This window comes from Phoca vitulina, unplaced genomic scaffold (genome assembly GCF_004348235.1).
Source record: "Phoca vitulina isolate PV1807 unplaced genomic scaffold, GSC_HSeal_1.0 scaffold2, whole genome shotgun sequence".
Classification (NCBI taxonomy): Eukaryota; Metazoa; Chordata; class Mammalia; order Carnivora; family Phocidae; genus Phoca; species Phoca vitulina.
Genome location: NW_022589705.1, coordinates 4,312,504 through 4,335,541, shown reverse-complemented (window position 1 = coordinate 4,335,541; position 23,038 = coordinate 4,312,504). Strand labels below are relative to the sequence as shown.

At 47.8% G+C, this 23,038-nt stretch overlaps 1 protein-coding gene across 1 annotated transcript in view; it reads left to right on the top strand.

Annotated features, from left to right (window-relative positions):
* Positions 1-23,038, top strand: part of PTGFRN (prostaglandin F2 receptor inhibitor) — an 82,077-nt gene that overhangs the window by 54,064 nt on the left and 4,975 nt on the right. The window contains exons 5-8 of the mRNA XM_032420742.1: positions 3,915-4,340; positions 8,426-8,845; positions 17,308-17,415; positions 21,715-22,020. Of these exons, the coding sequence (XP_032276633.1) occupies positions 3,915-4,340; positions 8,426-8,845; positions 17,308-17,415; positions 21,715-22,020 (1,260 nt within the window). The remainder of the gene's footprint in view (positions 1-3,914; positions 4,341-8,425; positions 8,846-17,307; positions 17,416-21,714; positions 22,021-23,038) is intronic.

Below are 23,038 nucleotides of genomic sequence, written 5' to 3'. Positions count from 1 at the left end.
TGTGTGCTTGTGTATGTATACCTGCACACTGTGTGTGTGCATGGATATACGAGTGTGTATATGTATATGTGTGTGCATGCATGGACGGGAGTGCCAGTGTATGAATGTGTGCATATTTGCACACGTGTGTGTATGGATATGTGAGTGTGTGTATGTATACGTGTGTGCATTCATGAACGAGTGTGCCTGTGTATGAACGTGTGCGTGTGTGTGCACGCCTGCATGTATGAGTGTATGAATGTGCTTGTGTATGTATACTTGCGTGTGTGTGTGTGTGCATGCACGTGCGCATTGGCAGAGGCAGGTGGAGAGTGAGGGGATCAGGGTACAGATGTGCTGTGCTGGTGATGCCATGGAAGCATGAAACCGGGATGCCTAGAAGCCTGCTCTGTGCCCGTGTTAGGGTCTGAGCCTACGGAAGAACCCAGGGGAGCAGCTGGGTTCTGGAACAAGGAGGGCGCCCTGGGGGCGGCCAGGCCAGGGTGTAGGAGGAGAGGGAGAGGGCTGCTCAGGTGGTTGGTGCGGGAGCTAGTTTTGCCTACCTCTTCCATGTGTCCCATGGTCTGACCACTGATGTCACCGCTTCTCTACCATCTTTCATGCTAACTTGGACAGCCTTTATTTTCACAGTGCCACTTCAGAGGACTATGCTCAAGGGAAGGAAGTAAACCCCAAAGGACCAAAGGGTTTCTTTTTAAGAGCTGGTGACTGATGAGACAGAAGAGAAATACGACAGGTTGCCTCCTGGCCGTTTGGACTGTGCTGGTCATCCAGGCTGAGGGGACGGCCTGTGGGGAGCGGTCTTCCTGGGTCAGATCCCTGGTGGCAGGACCATAGTCATGTCATTGCCAGTCACGGCATTCTGTGTTGCTGCAGGTCACGAGCCAGTCAGTGGTCGTGAGAAAATAATGGAGTTTAGAAGACAGGGAGCTTGGCTCATCTGTGAGGTGCGGATGTCCTTGAAAGGTGATAGAAGGGACATGGCCCTGGGTTCAGATTTGCCACTTTTGAGCTATTCAGGCACGTGACTGACTCTTCAGAGCTCTGGATGGGGAATAGTAGTTCACAGATACGTACGTGTGTGTGTATATATATCTATGAATACGTGTGTGTACATATACATTTGCACACGTACCAGGCACTGGTTTAAGCACTTTCATGTATATTTTAAGTCTTTTTAGAAAAAACTTTATTTTTGGGGCGCCTGGGTGGCTTGGTCGTTAAGCGTCTGCCTTCCACTCAGGTCATGATCCCAGGGTCCTGGGATCGAGCCCCATATCGGGCTCTCTGCTCAGCGGGGAGCCTGCTTCTCCCTCTCCCACTCCCCCTGCTTGTGTTTTCTCTCTCTCGCTGTCTCTCTCTCTCTGTCAAATAAATAAATAAAATCTTTAAAAAAATAAATAAAAAATAAAAATACTTTATTTTTAAGTCATCTCTACACCCAGCACGGGACTCGAACTTACAACCCCGAGATTAAGAGGCACATGCTGTACTGACTGAGCCAGCCGGGCGTCCCTGCATACTTTAACTCTTCATCCTCACAGCCAGGTTGTGAGCTAGTTACTGTTACTACCTCTGTTTTTTACAAGTGAGCACCAGAGAGGTGAAGGCATGGGCCCGAGCACACAGCAAGCCGATGGCAGAGCCAGGATCCGAACAGGCTGGCTGCAGAGCCCCAGCCCTCCACCACTGCTCTTCACGGCCTCAGTTTGTCGTTCAGGGTAACATGGGAGCACGTGAAGGGTCCCCGTGTCATGCTCCACATGGGAGGCGGGCCGCCGCCGTGTCCCGAGCGCTCGAGACGGTGCGGTGTTCCGGGCCAGTCCTGACGGAGGGGCGCCGTCTTGCCCGGCGCCCAGCCAGTCCGCGGCTGTCCTTGCCACGTGAGGGAACCTGAGGGTCCTGGCTGCGGCTACGTTGCTTTGGCAGAGTCCGCCAGGAGGGAAGGGGCTGAAGCCTGGGATGTCGGGTCCCTTGGGACACCTTGTCTTACGCACGTGACGGCCTAAAGGCATTTCGGTGGTATTTCCTCCACAGTCGGTGTTACTGCAGAGGCAGTGTGGGGTGCTGGCCCTCCGCCCACGAGGCAGGACGCCCCCGAGCTGTACAGCTCGGGGGGGTGATGCTCTAGCAGCCCGCGGTGTCTCTGCACAGTGTCCCCCTCACGACGCGGCGTGCTCCTGTTGGCGGCCGGGGCCCGTTGCTTTAACTGTGTGTGCCGTGGGGACCACCCTCATTGCAATTAAATGCTCATGAAGATGACATTTGAAGGGGACAGGATTTTGACTGCTTTCCTTTTCCTGGCCACTGAATCATTCTTAGGGAAGTCATGATGTTACACATTTTATTAGAAGCGTAAATCACAAAAGAACAGTTCCTTGACCTCAGCAGTTTATAATCTGAGTGAGTCATAAATAAAAACAATGTTAAATAAAACTAAACTGTTTGATTGAGGTGATGGGAATAAAGATAGTGGTGGCAGATGGAAAGTTCTGTTTAGGGAGAGTTCGGATGCTCCTAGCAGGCCACGTGCCACAAGAGAAAAGTGTAGCCTTCTCTAAAAGCCAGGCAGCACACATTGGCTGAGCGCCTACTGAGCTTGTAAGGCTGTGTGTTTGGAGCTTGGGGACGAGACCTTCAACAAGGCATGATAACAGGGGGAGGCTGCTGCTGACCAAGTGCCCCTCCATGGCTTGTGGGAGCATGGAGAAAGGGGGCCACGCTCTGGGGACCTGGGAGGGGACCCCAGAGGAGGTTACATTGAAGAAGGAGTGGAAGTTTGAAGGAGTGGAGGCAATCGTGGGGATTGGCCTCAAGTGCTGGTCAAGAGGAGAAGGCCACTGCTGGTAGGTGACCACAGTGGTGTGACATGGTGTGGGGGCTGGAGATCCTCAGGTCATTGGGAATGACCTGGGGAGGGGGTGGGGGCAGAGGGAGGAAGGCGACAAAGGTTCCAGTACCAGTTCTTGGCAAGCATGGAGGAAGGCCTAGGGGTCAGCAAAGACAGAAACATGGAGTTACAAAAATGGATGAAACCGGCACAGTGAATGTCAGAGGAAGAAGGGGTTTCCACACAAGTGAAGATGAAGAGGGCTGCAACAGTGGCAGGGGACCCTAGGAGAGGGCTGGCTTTCCTCCCACCCCCGTCAGAATTTGTACTGGACAGGGGAGGGGGGGTGGCCCTGAGGGAGCAGGCTTTCCCAGAGCCAGGATCCGCAGGAGCCGGCTTCAGGGTTGGCAGAATTGTGTTGGGAGGGTTACATGTGGCTGTGAAAAGAATGTCATCTGGGGAGTGTGAGGATGGGTGCTTATTGATCACTGAACACAGATTGAGTGAAAAAAGGCAGAGGACCAGGAAACTGAGAACGAGAATCGGCAGGGGGAAACCCGAGGGCCTTGCGTTTGGGGCCTGGCCAGGGATGGCAGGACCCCAGGCCCCGTGGGGATTGGCCTCGAGTGCTGGAATGTACTCTGGGATGGGGTTTCCCTGTGCAGCCCAGCGGGGGCTTTGGAGGTCTGTGGGCACCGCTTGGCACTCCACGCAAAACCTTGGTGGAGTGTGAGCCCCGAGCCGTCTTAGATCCTTCTCGGAGGACTGACCTCCTGGAGACACTGCTGGCAGCTCCCAACCCTACGGAAAGGTCCAGACTCGGATTGCGGACATTTGGCTTCTGGCCTTGGAAGGTGTCCTGGGGACCGTAGCGGTGCAGCGTTGTACGAGTTTTGCCATAACAGACTCTTTCCGGATCCTTCCTATCCGGGGCGAAGACTTTCCTTTCCATCACTGTAGTTGGTGGGTTGGGCATTTGATTGTCAGGACAGGAGTAGCACTCGCCTCGTTCCTCTGGCTCATTCTTAGTATGTAGCTGTCTGATTTTTTTTTTTTTTTTAATCCTTGCTCCTCTCTCGTTCAGAACCAGACTACCAGGTGTACCTGAATGCTTCGAAAGTCCCCGAGTTTTCCGACGACCTCACAGAGCTGGAGTGCCGGATAGTGGACATGAAGAGCTCGGAGGCCAGCGTCCGCTTCACCGTGTCCTGGTACTATAGGGTGAACCGGCGCAGCGACGACGTGGTGGCCAGCGAGCTTCTTGCAGTCATGAGCGGGGACTGGACGCTCAAGTATGGAGACCGGAGCAAGCAGCGCGCCCAGGACGGAGACTTTATTTTTTCTAAAGAGCACACGGACACGTTCAGTTTCCGAATCCAAAGGACTACAGAGGAAGACAGAGGCAATTATTACTGTGTTGTGTCTGCGTGGACCAGGCAGCGTAACGACAGCTGGGTGAAGAGCAAGGATGTCTTCTCCAAACCCGTCACCATATTTTGGGCATCCGAAGGTAGGCGCTTTATTCTTGTTCACTGAGGTTTGGGGTTTTTGTTTTGGCCCAGCTCGTCGCACTGCGCGGTTTTATATGCCGGGTCTCCCTGCTAGGAATCCAAGAAAATGTGAGCTCAAATGACTACTGCTCTAAAAACAGCATGGACTCCTTCAAGATGCTGACGCTGGCGAAGGCTCAGTCCCCGTGAGAGAGCTGGCGCTTGGGGGTGGTAGCTCATCGGTTCCCACGGCCCTTGACGCTGTTGCTCTGCAGGGTGGTCTCGGGCCTTGGGGGTGTGCTCACGTCTGCGAGTTCCCGCTGGATGCAGGGCCACATACCGGGGGCACGGGGGTGGGGGCCAGACTGTTGCACGTGCTCCTGAGGTGCCAGTCATCCCTGCAGAGAGATCGTTTCTGGAGAGGGGTGACAAGAACTTGAGGGAAAGTTTCTTTGCTACATCTCCTCCCGATGCTCGGAGCACTGTCTGCGTTGGGACGTCGGACTTGTCAAGTCCATCACTACAGGAAGCCCAGGCCTCCTAGGTCCCCCTCGTGCCCTGGATGTGAAGTATCACATGCCCCTCGACACGCCTTAGTTGACTGATTGCCGCCACCCCCCCCATCCCATCCCCAGCCCCAAACAGGGCCCTCTGGGAGCTCAGCAGAATCTCCTGTTGCCTGAGGCTCAGCTTGGAATGTTCCTTGCTCTTTCCCACATTAAACATGACCAACCTCGCTCTCCTCTTCCCCCCGAGGCCGCTGTTTGCCCTGGGGTCTCCTGAGCGGAAGTGTTTTCTCCCCATGCTCCTCATACAGTGGGGCCTGTTCATCAGCTTGTGTCACCCCCCTCATTGGACTCCTGGGTCCTCCTCGTTCCCTTGGGGAAGTGGTTAACTTTTGTTTCACAGCCATGCTCTCAAGTACTCTCACTGACTTGTAGCTTCTCTTCCACATACAACGCTGGCCCACACTTAGACTGCACCTCATGATTACCTGAGGAGCTTTAAAAAAACACTGATGCTTGAGTCCCACCAGAGGTCCTATCTTAGTTGGCTGAGGGTGTGTGCAGCCTTGGGCATTGGAATTTTTTCTTTTTAAGATTGTATGTATGTATGTATGTATGTATGTATCTTCCATTCTTAGATATGTCCAGGGGTGGAAGAGAGGATAAGATGGACAGTTACCCTACTTAGATTCCTGGCCAGCCAGAACACACCCTTGCACCCCAAGCTCCCTTGCCCTGCTCTTGTTTTGCATTATGCTCTGGCCAAACCACAAACCAGTCCAAAGCCAACCTTCTGCTACCTCCCTACCTACATTTGTAGTTGGATAAAAACATTTAAATGTGTTGACTGGCTTCACGTTAAATCTGTGATCATTTATGTCAACGGGGCTCTCAACACTGCCTGGCAATCATTCTGCATTTCCATAATCCGTTTGCTTCCCTACTCTCCAAAATGATTATTGCATACCACCTTCTTTGTCTGAAAACCTCCTCGCCCAGCCTTACTCTCAGCTGTTGGTCCTGGGTTCTCTTTCCCTAAAGAAACAGAAACAATCAGAGGAGAATTTCCACATGCTTGCCCCCAGCCCATGTCCTAGCAAAGGCCAGCCCCTCTCACTGGTGAGGCACGAGGCCCCTCTCTCTTATGTCATCAATATTCCTCTCTTTTCTGGACCTTTTCTGTTGGCCTCTGAATATTGTTAGACCTCCTGTTCCTGTTTTAGTATTTTATAAAATAATTTTGAACTCACTTCTCTCTCTGTCTTCCCCTTCTCCAAACCGCTTTGCCCCCACCCATTGCTCTTTCTTTCCTTTTATAGCCAAAGCATTTGATTTGTCTGTACTCAGTGGGTGTCTCTACTTTCTCTCTTCCCGTTCTCTATGGCACCTGCTTCTTATCAGACTTTTGCCCCTGGTCCTTGTGTTAAGAACAGTAGTGATTGACATCCTGCAAAATCCAATTGTTTGTTGTCTTGCTTCACTTAGCAGGATTTAGCACAGGTGGTCATTCCCTCCTCCCAGAAATCCCTTGGTTTTCCCTTGGCTGTGGGATGCCACCCCCTCTGGGCTTTCCTCCCAACTCACCACAACTCCTTCTCTGCCTCCTTTGCTGGATCTTCTTCATTTCCTGACCCTGAGACATGAGATTACCTCAGAACATAGTCCTCGGACTTCTTCTCTAGTTGACTTCCCTCCCTTGATGATGTCTTCTAACCTCGTGAATTGAAAGCTGCTTACACACCATTAACTCCCGAATGTATATTTCTACCCCAGACTTCTTCCCAGAATGCCAGATTCAACACTCTGTTGCCTTGTTGACACGTCTACTTGTCTAACGGGCATCTCAAACTCCTGTTCAAAATGGTGCTTCTGGTCGTCTTTTGGCCTTCTCTAGCACCTTTGTTGTAGTTGTTCAGTCCAAAACCTTCATCCTCAGTTCCTCATTCTTCAGATGGACTCAGAGTGTTGCTGCAGCCACGCTCCCCTGTTAGCAAGCCACCACCACCTCCTGCCTGGATTTTATCACTGCCCTCCTGACTGTTCTCTTTGCTCCCGCCCATGCAATGGCAGCTGGAGCAGCCTTGTTAAAATGTCAGTCAGATCATGAAATTCCTCTGCCCTAACCTTCAAAGACTTCCCATCTCACTCAAAGCAAATCCCAGAGTCCTAGTGGTAGCCTTGCATACCCTATGGCATCCAGCTCCCATTACCTTCTGACCTCACCTGTAACTCTCCCCAGTGCTCACTCCTCTTCATCCCCTCTGCCTTTCCCATGGTGCCTCCAACACGCCAGGCATACCTCTGCCTTTTGGCTTTCTGCTTGCTCTTCCCTCTGCCTAGAATGCTGTTCCCCACATGGATACAGGGCTTGTTCCCTCACCTTCTCAGCTCCTTGATGTCAGGGATGCCATCCCTGGCCACTCTGTCTAAAATTGTGTTGTCTCTCCGTGCCCCCACCTTCCCCTCCCCCCACACACACTGTTTTTCTCCTCTTTCCCTCCTTTATTCTCTCAAACATTTGTCACCATCTAACTGTACCATATATTTTACTCATTTATTTTGTTCATCTTCTTCCACTAGCATGTAGAGGGAGGGACTTCTGTATGCTTTGTTTACTGTGGCGTTCCCAGTGCCTGGAATATGGGAGGCTCTCACAAAGTACTTGTTTAATGAATGGATGGATTACCAAACTCACGGGAGAATCAGGAAAGAATGTGGGTGGCTCAACGGAACCTCAGGAATCTGTGATACTGGAGAGACACTATAACACACTTGTTCTGCTTAATAGGTTTGGTGGAACAGCCCACAAAACCCAACATAAAAATCTTATTTTATAACTAGACAGATTATAGAATTAATAATCTTATTAAAGGATAAAAAGCATGTGTTTAATTCATTTATTCATCCAGTCAACAAATATTTAAGTACCTTCCAAGTGCCTGACATTGAGCAATTATAATATAGATGGCTTCTAATGTGTATATGCTTAGGGATTTCTTTTTTCACAGAGAAGCAGGGAGTAACATACTTAAACGTAAAGTTAGTGTAGCCGTGGACACTTGCTCAAAATGTTAAAATGGCATCTCTGTGGAAATCACTAGATGGACAGGTGTGTGTTCTGGTCACCTGACTAATAATCTGTTCTGTACTGTGACCATGATATGATTAAACAGAAAGAACCCATTTCTCCCTTGCTCTGATCTTCCAAGCAGACTTTCCCTGTACTTTTCCCAGCAGAACCTCAGGGAGAGGATGCCCCTGGCATGGTCTAGGGCCTGACCTGGGTGTTGTGTTCAGGCGCATCTCCTCCTATTCACAAAGAGTGAGCCCTGCCTCACGTCCTTGAGGGTACTGGTCGTCTCCTGGATTCCCTCACACCCATTAAATCATTTCAGACTGTTCTGCTTCATCTAGCGAGGTGGTTCGTAGCCTGCTTACAGATAACACGTGATTTTCTTTCTGAGTTTCCAGATTTTCTTAAGTGCTATTGTGCAGCAATTTGCAAATAAATTCCAATTTCCTTGTCATTGTGCTTTCAGATGCATATCCATTTTCACTAGTCCTGTTGGAAATCACCTCTTTCTGGTACTTCATTCCAGATTCTGTGCTCGTGGTGAAGGCAAGGCAGCCGAAGCCTTTCTTTGCTGCAGGAAATACATTTGAAATGACTTGCAAAGTGTCTTCCAAGAATATTAAGTCACCACGCTACTCTGTTCTCATCACTGCTGAGAAGCCTGTGGGGGACCTTTCCAGTCCCAATGAAACCAAGTACATCATCTCCCTGGACCAGGATTCTGTGGTGAAGCTGGAGAATTGGACAGATGCGTCGCGGGTGGATGGCGTTGTATTGGAGAAAGTGCAGGAAGATGAATTTCGCTACCGAATGTACCAGACTCAGGTCTCGGATGCGGGGCTGTACCGTTGCATGGTGACAGCCTGGTCTCCTGTCAGGGGCAGCCTGTGGCGAGAAGCAGCCACCAGTCTCTCCAATCCTATTGAGATTGACTTCCAAACTGCAGGTGAGCCAGGAACCCTGTTGAACCACAGACTGAACTAGAACGCAACCCTAGGATTTTGAGCCAGTGGCTTAATTTCTCTTAAACAGCTTTCTTTATTGAGATGTAATTCACATGCCATATAGTTTTACCCATTTAAGGGGTATCATTCAGTGGCTTCCAGTATATTCACAGAGTTGTACAACCATCACCACATTTGATTTGTGGAACATTTTCATTATACCTCGAAGAAATCCTGTCTCCCTTAGCTGACACCCTTCAATTCCCAGCCCTCCAGCAACCACTCATCTATTCCCTGTCTCTATCAGCTTGCCTATTCTGGACATTTCACATTACATTAATGGAATATAATACATGGTCCTCACGTCTGTTTTCTTTCACTGTAACATAGCATTTTCTTTTTCTTTCTTTCTTTCTTTCTTTCTTTCTTTCTTTCTTTCTTTCTTTCTTTCTTTCTTTCTTTTCTTTCTTTTCTTTCTTTTCTTTCTTTCGTCTTTCTTTCCTCTTCATTGTTATACAGTGTTTTTGAGGATCATCCGTGTCATAGCATGTATCAGTACTTCATTCATTTTTATGACCGAATAATACTCCACGGTGTGGAGACACTATGTTTTATTAATCCATTTATTGGCTAATGGCCATTTGGGTGTTTACAGTTCTTGGACTATTAGAAATGATCCTGTGAACATTTGTGTACAAATTTTTGTGTGCACGTACTATCCTCATTTCCTTTTTTTTTCTTTTTAAGATTTATTTATTTGACAGAGAGAGAGAGTGCACAAGTAGGCAGAGCGGCAAGCAGAGGGAGAGGGAGAAGCAGGCTCTCTGCTGAGCAGAGAGCCTGACGTGGGGCTCGATCCCAGGACTCTAGGACCATGACCTGAGCCGAAGGCAGACATTTAACCGACTAAGCCACCCAGGCGCCCCCCCTCCTTTCCTTTTTTTAATAGGTGAACCAAAACTCAGCTGTTTTAACTCCTTTAGAGAACACAGTGGAGTATAAATAAAGAGAAGAGGGCACTGGACCTCCAGAGGGGTTACATGACTTGCCACACGTGCAAGGCTCAGAGACAAGTTCATCAGGGGTCCCTAGGACTGACGGTCATGGGCACTATTTTTGTCCCGTCTTATAGAGCAGTATTTCCACACAGGGGATAAGTATCCCAGCCTTGTGCCTCACCTTGTTTTGGGACTGGAAAAAGATTTCCCATCAATTAGTCGAGTTGCCAGAGCTATGGTGGTATGGATGAATATATGTCAACCAGCTCGTTAAGAATAGTTGCTGGTGGTGGTCATGTATGGCAAGGTTAATTAAAACAAGTGCATTTTTGTGTCTATTCTGAATTGATTTTGTTTTTGGTTAAGTAAAATGTTTTTATGCTATAAGACGGAAAGGTCAACTTTTTTTAATGGCATAGATACATATTCTCAAATAGAAATATTTCTTATTCATCCATGTAATTCATTAAACTCCTCTGAAATAATTTGTGTGTGTGTGTGTGTGTGTATGCATGTATATTTCAGCAGGTAGATATTTAAAAGTTTTTGATCCCCTAATTTTATTTAGGATATCAAGATGAAGGATCATCATTTATGAGTTTAATATTGAATGTTTTCACTAAATCTGCCATGGATTCCAGTTAGAAATTTCTGAATGTATAAATTTATAATCACCTGTAAAAATTCAGGTATTAATTGAATCAGCATAATGAATACAAGATATTTGTTGAATTACATGATTACCTTTTAGAGTAAAGGTAAACTAGACCTTGAAGTTTATTTTTATTAAAGTTTTTTATTAATATTATTTTGTATTAATATAAACTTCAGTTGGGGCGCCTGGATGGCTCAGTCGTTGGACGTCTGCCTTTGGCTCAGGTCATGATTCCAATCCTGGGATCAAGCCCCGCATCGGGCTCCCTGCTTGGCAGGAAGCCTGCTTCTCCGCCTCCCACTCCCCCTGCTTGTGTTCCCTCTCTCGCTGTGTCTCTCTCTGTCAAATAAATAAATAAAATCTTAAAAAAAATAATAAACTTCAATAGTGTATAATGAAATTATTTTCTAGTTTCTTCAATTTGTTAACATTTAGATTGATAAAGAGAAAATATTGATTTAAACCCTTAGATTGGAAAGAGCAGAGAAAGTGCAGGCTTCTTTTATTGTGTATATTTGCTTGTTTGTTTTTTAATAACAGCTTCATTGAATTATAGTTAACATGTAAAATTCACCCATGTGAAGTGTACAGTTGAGTGGTTTTTAGTATGTTCATGGAGTTGTGCAGCCGGTGCCACGATCTTATTCCAGAGTTTTTAACCACTCCAGAAGGAAACTCTGTACCCGTGAGTGCTCACTCCCTACCCCCAGCCCCTGACAACCACTAATCTTTCTATTGCTATCGATTTGTCTCTTCTGGACGTTTCACGTAAATTGAATCATATGTGTGGACTTTTGTGACTGGCTTCTTTCATTTGACATAACGTTTTCCAGGTCCATCCACGTTATAACATGAGTCAGTACTTCGTGGTTTTTTATGGCTGAACAATATTCCATCATGTGGATGGACCACATTTTGTTTATCCATTCATCTGTTGACGGACATTAGGTTATTTCCACCCTTGTGGCTACTGTGAATACTGCTGACATAAACATTAGTGTACAAGTTTTGGGGATGGACATCGGAGTTCATTTCTCACCTAGGAGTGATGCTGGGTCGTATGAGCTCTGTTTAACTCTGAGGAACTGCCAAACTGTGTTCCAAAGCAGCTGCACCGTTTTATATTCCCACCAGCGATGTGTGAGGGTTCTAAGTGCACCACATCCTCACTAACCCTGTTATCCTCCGTCTTTTTTATCATAGGCAACCTGGTGGGTGTGAAGCTGTATTTTATTGTAGCTTTAATTTGCATTTTCTTAATGACTGTTGATGTTAAGCATCTTTTCATGTGGTTATTGGTTGTATGTGGAGAAATGTCTATTCAGATTGTTTGCCCATTTTTAAATTGAGTTTATCTTTTCATTGTTGATTAGTCAAGTTTTTCATAGAGTCTGGAAAAAGCCCCTTAACAGATACATGGTTTAAAAATATCTTCTCCCATGGGTGCCTGGGTGGCTCAGTAGGTTGAGCATCTGGCTTCCGCTCAGGTCGTGATCCCAGGGTACTGGGATCGAGCCCCACGTCGGGCTCCCTGTTCAGTGGGGAGCCTGCTTTTCCCTCTCCTCCCGGCTTGTGCTCTCTCTCACTATCTCTGTCACTGTCTCTCTCTCTCTATCAAATAAATACATAAAATCTTAAAAAAATATATCTTCTCCCACTCTGTGGGTAGTTTTTTCACTTTGCTCATGGTGTCCCTTGAAGCACCCAAGCTTGTAATATTGATGAAGTCCAATTTATTTTTCTTTTTGTTGCTTATGTTTTTGGTGTCTTAACTAAGAAACCATTGCCTGATCCCAGGTTGTGAAGATTTATGCCTCTGTTTTCTTCTAAGGAGTTTTACAGTTTCAGCTCTTACATTTAGTGCTATGACCCATTCTAGTTAATTTTTCAAAAGATTTTATTTATTTATTTGAGACAGAGAGAGAGCACATGAGCCAGGTGGGGATGTGGGGGGTGGGAAGTAGGGTAGGGAAGAGCAGAGGGAGATGGAGAGGCAGACTCCCTGCTGAGCAGGGAGCCTGAAACAGGGCTTGGTTCCAGGACCCTGAGATCATGACCTGAGCTGAAGGCAGACGCTTAACTGACTGAGCCACCCAGGCGCCCTGATTTTTGTGTGTAGCAGAGGATGGTATTCAGCTTTATTCTTTTGCATGTGAACCACCCAGCTGTTCCTACACCATTTGTTGAACAGCCTCTTCCTTCCACCTTGACTTGTCTTGGCACACTTGTCGAGAATCATTTATCCATGAATGTAAGGATTTTTATAGACTCCCAGTTCTGTTGCATTGCTCTGTATGTCTTTTCCTATGCCAGGACCACATTGTTTGATTACCGTAGCTTTGTAGTAAATTTTGAAATCAAGAAGTATGAGCCTTCCATCTTTGTTCTTTTTCAAGATTGTTTTGGCTGTTCTAGATCTCTTGCATTTCTGTATGAATTTTAGGATCACCCATTAATTTATGCAAAGATGACATCTAGGAATTGTGTTGAATCTGTAGATCAGTTTGGAGAGTATTGCCATTTAACAGTATTGCCTTCCAATCCATCAATATGGAACATCTTTCTGTTTATTTGGGTCTTCTTTAATTTCTGTCAGTGGTGTTTTGTAGTTGTCAGTGTACAAATCTTGAACTTCTTTCATTCAATTTCTCCTAAGTATTTTATTTTTTGATGCCATTGTAAATGAAATTGTTCTCAATTTCCTTTTCCCTTTATTCATTGCAAGTATATAGAAACACAGCTGATTTTTATATATTGATATTGGATTCTGCAACCTTGTTGGACTTATTATTAGTTTTAATTGTTTTTTGGTTGATTCCTTAGGGTGTTTTAAATACAATAAAATGGCATCTGTGAATAAAGGCAATTTTACCTTTTCCTTTCCAAACTGAACACCTTCTAATTATTTTTCTTGCCTAATTGCCCTGGCTAGCACCTCTAATACAATGTAGAATAGTAGTGGCACAAGTGGACATCCTTGTCTTGTTCCTGATCTTACAGGGAAAGTTTTCAGTCTTGTACCATTAAAAGCATTGTAGGGGCGCCTGGGTGGCTCAGTCGTTAAGCGTCTGCCTTTGGCTCAGGTCATGATCCCAGGTCCTGGGATCGAGCCCCGCATCGGGATCCCTGCCCCGCGGGAAGCCTGCTTCTCCCTCTCCCACTCCCCCTGCTTGTGTTCCTGCTCTCGCTATCTCTCTCTCTCTGTCAAAAAAAAAAAAAAAAATCATTGTAACTGTGGGTTTTTGTTGTTTTGGGTTTTTTTTTTAATAGATGCCCTTTATTGAGTTGGGGAAGTTTCCCTTCATTACTGGTTTGTTGAGTGTTTTTGCCATGAAGAGATGTTGGATGTTGTCAAATGCTTTATCTGTGTCTATTGAGAGTTAGATGATTATGTGGTTTTTGTCTTTTGTGTATCTGTTTTATTCTATGTAGGAGTTATTCCATCTTGTTTTACATTTGTTATTTGGTGTTTCTCTAGAATTGTTATGGGAAATAGGGGAGACATAAAATCTTTTGTATTTCTGGATGAGGAATGGGTATTGAATCTCTTTCTCAATTCTTTACATCTCTGCATAACAGATAAAATGACTGTAGCTTCCAGGTTGAATGAACTGGCTGAGATTTTTATTTTATTTAGTCCACGGAGTTGTCATGGCCAGTTCATGGTTTAATTAGGAGAAGTTGCCATCTGATCCGCCCAGCACAGTGCCCTCGCCCTGAATGGCTCCCAGCAAATACTGACTAGATACTGAAGGGTCTTCACTTCCTAAAAATCAACAGCAACACCATAAGATACACATAACAAAGAGGTCCTTCTTGGTGTCCACCTTTCTATCCCCAGGTTCTGGGGTGCTTGCCTCTTGGTATGAGGACCATGTTTCCCAAGGGGTGCTGCTGAGTCATGAATTTCACTGACCCAAAGTGTCGGGGAAAATACGGATTAAATGTTGTGGTGTTCAAGATGTTGGCCTTTAAAAAAGGATAATAATAAAGTTTTTCTCCTTAATAGAAAAAACTTGAAAATACGGTAAAGTAGAAAGAAGGAAAAGAATTAGCCATAACCTACCGACACTGTTAATTTGTGTTGTTTGTCTTCCTAGAAATCGTCCCTTGCATGTTTTCTTCATGGCTGTGAGATCAGGCTGTATGTGCAGTTTTGTGATCTGCTTTCCCCCCTTTAACCTTCTAAGATAAGCAGTTTCACGTTAAAACAAATTCTAGGTAAATAACAACTTTAATGACTACACTTCCCAGAATTTAGTCATTTTACCCTATTGATGGACACGCAGATGGTCTGCAGTTTTGGCTTTCACAAGAATACTGCTATTTACAGCCCTTTTTAGGGGCTGGAGTTAGAACATGGTTCTGTCAATGTTTGTATTTAAGAGCTGAGTGTGGTCCATGTACTCTCCGCAGACTAGGAATCAGGGGACATCTAGTGACTCTGGTTCACTTAAATTCTCCGTGCCGTAGTCTGTCATCCATGAAGTTAACCAGACAAATTCCCTCGCGAAAACAGCATTATCACAGAAATTGACCATAATAAAAGTATTTCCAAGCCTGGGATAATGACCCATATTAACAGTGAGTTGTTCATTCGAAGGAAATCCACTGCTGTGAATATTTTACAATGAAGGCCTTCTCCCTGGCCCATGTCCGCGTGGTGAGCCATAGCACAAATGCTCTGTTGTTCCCACAGCCATAGCCACTAGGGGAAATGAGAACCATAACTTGTGACCTAGAAGGCATTTGGGGTTTTCTTTGGAAATATAAAGAAAAGAAAGTGAAATGTGTCCAAATTGGTAAGTCTTACTGTGTGGTTTCAAATTTAGGAACCTAAATCCATTATGAGGTCTTTATGTTTTATCATTTTGTGGTTTCTTAGAAGGGGCTTCGGACAGTTGAAGAAAACCCCTTGGTGTAGCTCTGTTTACCATGAAATTTCTAGTCAGAGAAAACAACGTGGTCTTCACTGCTTACCTGGGTTGCTACTAACCTGTACTCCCAGGGGGCCATTGTGGTATGAAGTGCTCTGCGGTCATGAACACGGGGCCAGGTCAGAGCCACTGGCTCAATCCTGTCCTGCCTCGCTCCAATAAGCAGAGCAAATCCAGGGTGGTCGGGACCTGTGGGAACTGTGGCTGGGAGAGAGGTTGATTGAAGGGCAGGCTACCCGCAAGTAGGTCAGGTTTCCTCATCTTCTCTGCTTTCCTCCCTTTCCCGATGCCCCGTGACCACCATTCTGTTACGTTCTCCCCTGCACCCAGAGTTGATGCCCTCCTGCTGCTCTGGTTAATCTGAACTCTCACCGCAACCTGCTCAGGGCTGCCCCACCTCCCTGGGTTGCCATCTCCTCCACCCGCCCTTCACCTTTCTCCCAACAGAACACCGGCTGCTCCGGTTCTCGGTTTGAGGAAAGCAGTCTGATGAGTTCATCTTCGCACTCATGGTGAAGTGAAGATACAGCCTTTTTAGCTCTTTGCCTTATCGGTTCTCGTGACTTGCCTCATTGGTTTGCGTGACCTTTACACACTTTCTCAGTCATTTTTTTTTGTATGTTAAAGTACTTTTTCCTATTTGGTGATCTGATTTAAAATGTAGTAGCACTTGTATTCTTAGCTTGTAATGAGTTTCAGAATCAGTGTCCAGGGCCATCTCTTTTTGCTTCCAAGGAAACCCAGGGGAAATCCCATGGCACTGGTATTCAGGAACCTTCTTCAGGCTTGCCTGTTCTTATTAGGATAAGGTAAATATCGGGCTCTTAGGATCAGGTTGACTTAAAGCTGTGCAATGCTGTCACCTGAAACTGAGGAGTAAAGGTTTTAAAAAGAAAAAAAAAAAAGAATGTAGTACGTAGCCCCTCTCTCTAAGAAGCGACTAGGAGCCAGATTCTTTCCATGCAAGGCATACTTTTTTTTTTAATTTAATAAGTCCCTTATTTATGCCTAGTCATCAAATAGCATAATAATAATTCTACCTACAGTCAAATGCACCCAGTTGACTCTATGATAAATATTACTCTAACACTAAATTCTACGTGTTCAATCTTTATACTTCATAGTTTGTTGCTCATTTTTATGCTCACAACTCAAAAAGTGGGAGCATCTCTGCCTTGCACAGTTAGTTCATTTTGGGTAGACACGTCTTTTGGCCTCTGGAAGAAGGAAAGAGTCTTTTTTAAAGCAAATTGAATATCAAGGGGGTGTTCTCAGGAAGGGGTGCGGGTCTGGGTAGTGTTCTGAAGCGATGCCCGTGCTGCCTCAATTTCTCCTGACAGATTGGAGCCGTACCTCTGGTGCTCCCACTGTCCCCTACAGAGTGTCGTCATGGTTGACATGTCTGGCTGCTGACTGCATTTCAGCCTCCTAATGGCAGAGCCCCTGTCCCCAGCACAGCGAGGCCGCCCACTCCATCGGGGCCAGAAGTGTCGCCGATTCAGTCCCGTGCCCTCTGCTCTCCTGCCACCTCGGCCTGGAAGGGAACCACGCAGAACCAGAAGCGGCACCCGGGTAGCAGGTGGGGGTGGCCTTCCAAGGGGACCGTGGTTGTCATCAGAGAAGGGGTAAAGGAAAAGCCAGAAGCAAAGGTCATTCTGTAGGAAGAGTTCTGTTGTGGTTGTAATTCAGATGATGCTCGTTTGGCTGTGCGTGGTGCACGTGTCTCTCTGAAGAGAAAGGAAAGCAGCCTGAGAACACCACCTTGCCCACTTCCAAGGAAGGTGGGCCGCACATAGATGCCCATGAGAGCGTTGGGAGTGGAATTGAAACAAAAGCGTGAGCGGGAATAATGAGGTGCTGTCACTCTTCCCCAGGGCCTCTATTTAACGCCTCCGTGCATTCGGACACACCATCGGTCACCCGGGGAGATCTGATCAGATTGTTTTGCATCATCACTGTTGAAGGAGCAGCACTGGACCCAGGTATTTCTCTCTGTCCTCTCTCCTTGCCCTTGTCACTTTCTGTAAATGCCCCCTCGTGTCATCCCCACTGTGTGACACAGACGTGGAGGTCAGGGATTGGACTGTCTAAATCCCCAAACTGCCTCGCTCTGTACTTGGTACTCAGTAGGTGTTTAATAAATTGTTGATGGACGCATCTGTCTGTTAGATGATTTGGAAACCCATCCAGACACTGGAATCTGAGTTGTCAAGGCGGTCAGTGGGCCTCTTCCAGGGCTGATTCAAGCTCAAGCTGCTTTGAAACCTACCAGTAGAGTCTAGCTCCTTTACTTTATCTTTCATTGCATTGATTCATTCAGATATTTATTGAGCTTCTTCTAGTAACAGGTACTGGGAATAGAGGAGGGACCAAAGGCTCCACATCATGGAGCTTGCAACCTGGTTAAGGAGACAGACAACAAAGCAATCCTCATGTAATATAATATCAGATGGTGTTAACTCTATGGTGAAGGACAGAGCAGAGTAAATGAGTAGCAAGGACCACGTGGTGTTATTGTAGTTTAAATTCTTGGGAAATCTTTGTAAATCTTTTCTTTGCAAAAATTATTAGCATTTGCCAACGGGCCTAAGAGCTTTGGGACGTCAATCTTAACACCTTTTCTTCAGTGACCAGTTGGTGTCCCTGCCTCACTCGTAGACCCCCGGGGTTTGAAAGAACATTAAAGGCACATAAGGTGTCTGCTGCTGAGCAGGACGGTACCCTCCACTGCCTTCTCCCAAAGAGACTGCGGAGAGCCTGCTTCACTGCATGGTAACAGTCACCTCTAGCTTCTGTAATTACCCTGGAGGAACAGAGAGCTGCGCTATCTCCCACACGCTTTGTCCTTGAGCATCTTTGTGCCGCCCACCCCACCACAGGCGGAGCCCAGGCCTCTCACCGATCGGCGCCTTGAAAAGGCCAAAGTGTACAAGGCTCTCAACGTTCTGTGCAGAGACCACTGGGCGTGTGGCCCTGGGGTGGAAACTGGAAGCGGGTTTTCATTCTGTAGTAAGGGCAGGTTGTAAGCAAAGGGAGGATGGCCTGCAGTGAACGAGAGTGGACAGCATGAGCAGGGGACTGGGCAGAGCTGGCCTCGAGGAGCAGTGGCCTGGGTGGCCACCAGCTGAGATCTAGCTCCTTCGGGACCGCCGGTCAAAGGTGCAGGTGGTCACCAGCTCCGGGTCGGCAGTTACTCCGGTAGGAAGTCTTTTTGGCCAGATGGTCTCCGCAGCAACTGCTCAGCCCTGTTGCGCTTGGTGTGAAAGTAGCCGTAGACAGCATGTAAGCAAATGGGCTTGACTGTGTTCCAGTGAAGCTTTATTGACAAAACAGGTGGTGGGCTGGATTAGGCTACCGACCTCTGGACGAGCTGATGGATACCAAATTGGCTCTGTCAGGGAGCCTGAACATGGCTGGGCTGCAGAGGTAGGAAAAAGAAGGTAGAAGAAAAGGAAAAGGAATCCATCCAAGCCACCGGTTGGTGAGCTGTGTTCTCGGGGGCACAGGGTAGGGAGCCCAGGTCTTGAGGAAGCTGAGGTGCAGAGGATTGGGGACAGAGAGTGGGGTTCAGAAGTGAAAACGAAAGTGAAAGTTGAAGAGGCTGCCAGGACACGGGGGAGGGAATCCCGTTCAGAAGTAGGTACCATGTTTACCCTCGAAGCTCATGGATGATATATACCAAAATAAATCATTTAGATGTTCTTTCTCAGTAAATTAATGGGTCACCAGTTGTGCCCTTAATATAAAAGTCTTTTCCTCCAGGGTAATTACAGAAGCTATAGGTGGCTGTTACCATGCAGATCACAGTTTTCCAGAACTTCGCACTCTTGGACTGTGTGGGTAGAAGATTCTGAATAATTAAGCACACTGTAATTTAGTTTTTCCTCACGCACCCGATGGGCTGTGAAGGAATTTTCTTTTGGAAAGGACACACCGCGTAAGTGGGCCTAGCGCCAAGGTGCTCCGGTGCGGAGAGGGGGAGGGACAGGGCAGATCACTGCCCTTGAGAGGCAGTGTCTTAGGTCAGGTTCTCTAGAAGCAAAGCCTGAGATGAGCGTGCAAGTGATTGAGGATGTGCTCCCAGGGAGCAAGGGAGTCAAGACAGAGCAGGGAAAGAAGCCAGGCAAAGATGTAGATTCAGAACAAGTCTGACTCCCCCCCCCCCCCCCCCCCCAGGGAGCTCTGGAGCATGGTGGTCCCACAGGGTACGGCCTCTGTGAGCTAAGGCACTAGGCTTTTAGCTCTCCGCCATTCCTCAGTCACTGTCCACAGGCCGAATGCTTGGGGAGCAAGGGTGTTTCTTAACCTCCGGGAGGTGGCTTCCATCAGCTGAAGCCAGTCCTCCGGAAGAGGGTATGGGTGTGAGAATGTTAGGGGCACCAAGGGCCTCTGCTGCCGGCGGTAAGGCCCTCCCTGTTGGCAGCATCTGTTCGTAGACTGTGTATGTTGCAGTGCAGAGATAAGGATGTTCACGGCGGGCAGGCAGTGAGTGCTTACTATGTATCAGGCAGGTGCACTTGTAAGCATTTCACAGAGATGACTCACTTAACCATGGGCGAAGTTGTAATGTTCCTTCTACAGCTGAGGAACCTAAGTCACAGAGAGTTAAGTCACTCGTCCAGGCCACATGGCCAGCAAGTACTGGTGCTGGGAGTCTGGCGCGGTAGCCTGGAGCTCCATGAGGCATGGCAGGACTGGGGCTAGAATCTGCACCCAAGTAACGGGGACACAGTCGTGACTTTTTGCCTTCAGGATCCACCCAGCCCCTGCAGGTGACGGCAGCACAGCGTGAGGGCGTGAGGGCGTTGACAGCACTCCCCCTGCCCCCAGGGAGGTGGTCTTCTCGGGACGAGATGACCCCTAACACTGGCAACAATCAGATTTTCTGCCCAAGTGCCACAGTGGGCCGATGGGGTGGAAAAGAAGGTACTTTGAGCGTTGGAGTGGAGAGCAGTCATCCTGTAGATGGGATTGAGGTTTGCCCTGGCCCTTAACATGTTCAGAGTGAGCTGGAAAGGAATCATCATTTGGATAATTTTGTAGAAAGTCTTGCTTTTCGTTTTGCTTCTCTTCCTTTCCAGTATGTAAGCACCTGAATATGATTTGTGTATTCATATTACAGCACTTAAGATAGTGCTTTCTGAGGTTATTAGTGTATTTTCACGAAGTGAATAAATGTTATTTTTTGTGTAACAAAAATGGTGTCGTTTAACATTTATATAGAAAGCCTTATCAGGTGAATTTAAGATAAAAGGTGTGTGTGGCCTTGCAGTCCTTCCTGGCCTGCTGAATGCACCCCGGGCCCGACACGGCTGGTGTCAGTAGGGAATGGGCCAGAAGACAAGGTCAGGGGCTTATGATGTGTGCTCCGTCTTCAACGTGCCAGAGTCTTCCTTCTCCTATGCCCATGTTCATTGGTTTGAGGCTGTTAGAACCTTAACTTTGCAAAGTGCTTCGAGATTCAGCAGCATCCTCTCCGGGACTGTTGAGCTGTGTTCCACTTTCTCAGCTGAACGTGTTTTTTCCTCTTGTCTTGAACTTAAGCACATCTGCAAGGGAAAAAACACAGTGAACAATAAAACCTAAACTGTTGGGACGCCCCGCGTGGCTCCGTCCTTTAAGCGTCTGCCTTCGGCTCAGGTCATGATCCCAAGGTTCTGGGATTGAGCCCCGCATCTGGCTCCCTGCTCCGGGGAGCCTGCTTCTCCCTCTCCCTCTGCCTGCCACTCCCCTTGCTTTTGCTCTCTCTCTCTGACAAGTAAATAAATAAAATCTAAAACAAAAAACAAAAAACAAAAAAGCCCTAAACTATTTATCACTCTAAATTGTGTACAGTTCACTTTATGTACCTTTTGTTCTTGACTGCATTAGTGTCCTCCCAGTCTTGGGCTCTTCTGCCTGACATGTCAGAGGACCCTGCTTTGGCAAACAGAGCATGCAGCGTCGCCACCTAGCAGCTTTACGTCCTGTGTTCCCTGCGGGAGACAGTGTTGGGTGCTCCTTAGGTTGGGTGGTGGCGGCGGCGTGGTTAAGAGGGAGGACTCTGGAGCTACACTCCGTGGGTGAAGCCGTGTGCTGTGCTGCTCCCGGCTCTGTGACCTGGAACGAGGTATCAGGCCCCGCCACAGAGGCGGGGAGTGTGACAGGACCTCCATCGTGGGGCTGGCCTAAGACACGACGAGCCACGCTGGCCCCCAGTGACGTGACGTGTGTGTTAGCCACACGTGCGATTTCTGCCCGTTGCACTGACCCAGGGTTTCGGCTTGGTCTGTCACCCGCAGACGACATGGCCTTTGACGTGTCCTGGTTTGCGGTGCACTCCTTCGGTCTGGACAAGGCTCCTGTCCTCCTGTCTTCCCTGGACCGGAAGGGGATTGTGACCACGGCCGAGAGGGACCAGAAGAGTGAGCTCAGCCTGGAGCGCGTGAGCGTGCTGGAATTCTTGCTGCAAGTCCACGGCTCCGAGGACCAGGACTTTGGCAACTACTACTGCTCCGTGACTCCGTGGGTCAAGTCCCCGACGGGTTCCTGGCAGAAGGAGGCCGAGATCTACTCCAAGCCCATCTTTGTAACTGTGAAGATGGATGGTAAGACCGACACGTGGTGAAGTCTCTGTGCTGCGCCGCAGCTGACGGGCTCAGGTGGCCACTGTTTGAGACTGTGCTCTCTCCAGACCCGGCCAGGGCCTGCAGCTGTTTCCCCAGGTGTGGTACTGTGTGTCGGAGGCACCACTGGGAAACGATTTTTAAGACTTCCTGGAGAGATTTCTGCTGCTTTCTGTAAATTCCGTGCAAACCCACTTTCCTTGTCATAGGGTTGGCACGGACTCTGCCGGGCAGAGGCAGAGAACCTCATCGAGAGAGTGGGTTCAGGTCCCCAGCGGAGGCAGTGAGTGGGTTCCTGCCACTCCTGCCCTGCTCCTGGTTTTGCTTCTTGGAAAAGGGAGGCTCTACCTGGTTTTGTTAGCATAGAGGGGGTTCTCTCCGGAACCCTGAGATGGGAAGGGGGCTCCCTGCTTCGTTAGCCCACACTGCAGCCAGAGTCATTCTAACTAGGTGGTCAGAAGGCCCCCTTCCCACCCCTCTGCTCCCCAAGCATCCCAGAGTGGGGGCACTTGGTCCTTGGCTAGTGAGAAACCCATCTTCTCTGCAAAAAGCTTCAGACTAAATGTTAACGGGGAAATTCCATGGAGAGCATTAAAGCCCCAGCACCTCCGAGGGTTAGGAGGGGCCTTGGAGTATGTTTCCCTGATGGGATGTCAGTTTGGGGGAGACTGGAATTGGAACCCCAGCTTGTCCACAGATGACTTAGCCTTTGTGGTCCTTGATTTCCTCTCTCCTACAATGGGGTACCCGTCTTTCATCGGGCTGCTCTGAAAGGTGAGCCACGTGAAATGGCAGGCAGCAGCCCGCATGCCAGCATCCGCCCAAGGAGTGCTGGTGCTTCTGGGCAAAGAGACTCGGGATTTGAATGTGTGCGATCTGTACGGTGTTTGTGCATTCCTGAAACTTCATCATTTACACCCTATTTGCATCTTAGAAATTCCTTGCTTGAAGTAGCTCCATATGAAAACCCAGATTTCCCGAACAAGGGAGCGATTATTCA